Below are 2,202 nucleotides of genomic sequence, written 5' to 3' on the forward strand. Positions count from 1 at the left end.
ACAGAATAGTTTCACTGCCCTAAAAACCCTCTGTGCTCCCCATGCACCCCTTTCTCCCTCCCCCATCCCCCAGCAGCAACCACTGATCTTTTTACGTTTCCAGTTTTAAGCTTTCACCATGTCTTCATGGCCTTGTTTCTTTTTAATTATAGACATAACTATTTCCAAGCCTGATCTCAATCTCTTCCCCTCCAGGCTGTAATAGATGAATTTGAGCAGAAGCTTCGGGCCTGTCACACAAGAGGGTTGGATGCGATAGAGGAACTTGAGATTGGCCAAGGAGATAGCCAGAAAACCCCAGCAGCCAAGAAACAGTCCTCCGGTATGTGAGGCCGCCCCATGGGTGGAGAAACCAGCCCAGCCCTCCTCTCAGATAGAGGTTCTTTTTTTTTTTCTTTTACACTCATGCTTCTGCCTTTTCTAGTCTCTAGGCACCAGCATCTGGCTTCTGCAGCCTCAGACAATGACTTTGTCACACCTGAGCCCCGCCGCACTACCCGCACTGCTCGCACTGCCCGTTGGCAGCCAAACACCCAGCAGCGAGTTAGGAAGAAGAAACCCAAAATTGTCTTCTCGAGTGATGAGTCCAGCGAGGAAGGTATGGCAGGCCTAGGAGGGGCACAGCCTGGGGGGTGGGGACTGGTTTCCATGGGGTCCTGCTGTGTAGATTCTCCAACCTCTATCTCTCCCCCCTCCCCCCAGTCGTCTTCCTCCCTGTAGTTTGGACTTTATTCTGTAGTGTGGCTGGGCCTGTCCCATTTGTTCTCTGAGATCTATTGCTCACCACCTTTGTGACTCAGCTTTTTCTCGTTCCTCCAATTATTGGAATAGAGCTTTCAGCAGAGATGACGGAAGATGAGACTCCGAAGAAAACTACCCCCATCCGCCGAGCATCTACTCGCAAGCACCGGTCCTAGAGATTGGCTTGCCTGTTCTCTTCCCTGCTGTGTAGGGTATCTTGTGGGGTGACCTTGAATTCCGTTCCTCTTGTAAAATACTTGTTTGCCTGTCTCTTTGGACTTTTAATACATAAATCGTTTTTATATGTAAGGCATTTCTCTTAAGCCAGCCTAACTAAAGTGAGTTGAGCTGCTTTCACTAGAATGTTTGCCGGTCTCCTGTTTTGTAATGAATAAATGTTTTTATACTTTTAGACATTTTTCCTAAGCGTGTCTTTGTTTCATCTTTCACATTAGCCCAGATGCAGGCAGCAGGTAGTGTTATTGATCCAGAAAGAGAGATGAGCCCAGGGGTACGGGGCCCACCTCAAGGTCTGATAACTCATGCTCCTCAGTGCCTCCTCTTCCCTTCTCAGCCTCCCCACCTGCACAAGTGACGACATTGCTCCACTGTGCAGAGCGTGCAGTGTCCAGTCTCCAGCTCTGTGCTTCTTAACCTGAGGGTGATTTTTTGCCCTCTAGCAGGCATCTGGCAATGTGTGGAGACCTTTTTTGTTATCACCACCTAGAGGGGAGGGGTGCCATCAGCATCTAGTGGGCAGAGGCCAGGGGTGATGCTAAATACCCTACAATGTACAGGACAGACCTCACAAAGAATTGTTTGCTCCCAAATGTCAATCAATAGTGCTGAGCTTGAAAAACCCTACTCTAGGCCAAAGGTGGCTTCCTCTGTGTCCTGGCCCCACCCCCACTTGTGCTCCCTAGTCCTATCTAAAGACAGGTGCCCGGCCTGGCTGATGGAATGTCAGGTCACATCCCCTCCAGCTTAGACAATCTTGAAACAGTGTCTGTGTACCTGGAACTCCTCCCCATGGTACGGGGTCTGCAGGAAGTCAGCCCCTAGGGTGCAGATGCTGCTAGTGTGCAGCCACCTGAAGCCTGTCGCCCCTTCTACCTCCCCAATTATCTGCTGAGTCACCTGGAAATGGAGGCTGAGCTTGCTGTCATGACAACAGACTGTGTCAGTGGGCACTGAGGCACTGAGCTCCCTTTGTGTGTTTTTTAACAGGAGACAGTAATAAAAAATGGAGGCAGCGGGGAAGCCAGTACCTCGGACACATGCTTTGGGCAGTGCAGGAGCATGGAGGGCCTCCTAAAGCCCCTGTCAGGAAGGGTTGATGGGTCCTGGCAGAGCAGTAGCAGCTGCATCTCCACCGCCCGGCCCACTCTGCAGTGTGCGCTTCCCACCTCCTCTCAGCATTGGGTGCCCCCTGACCTGATCTGGTCATGAAAGCCTGGGCAC

General features: G+C 51.2%; 1 protein-coding gene across 1 annotated transcript in view; it reads left to right on the top strand.

Moving 5' to 3' along the window:
• Positions 1–1,155, top strand: part of NCAPD2 (non-SMC condensin I complex subunit D2) — a 26,457-nt gene extending 25,302 nt beyond the window's left edge. Inside the window, exons 28-30 of the mRNA XM_023749824.1 lie at positions 177–322; positions 425–598; positions 832–1,155. Coding sequence (XP_023605592.1) covers positions 177–322; positions 425–598; positions 832–917 — 406 coding nt within the window. The 3' untranslated portion in view covers positions 918–1,155. The remainder of the gene's footprint in view (positions 1–176; positions 323–424; positions 599–831) is intronic.
• Positions 1,156–2,202: the final 1,047 nt, after the last annotated feature.

The sequence above is a fragment of the Myotis lucifugus genome, unplaced genomic scaffold, assembly GCF_000147115.1.
Source record: "Myotis lucifugus unplaced genomic scaffold, Myoluc2.0 scaffold_10, whole genome shotgun sequence".
Taxonomy (NCBI): domain Eukaryota; kingdom Metazoa; phylum Chordata; class Mammalia; order Chiroptera; family Vespertilionidae; genus Myotis; species Myotis lucifugus.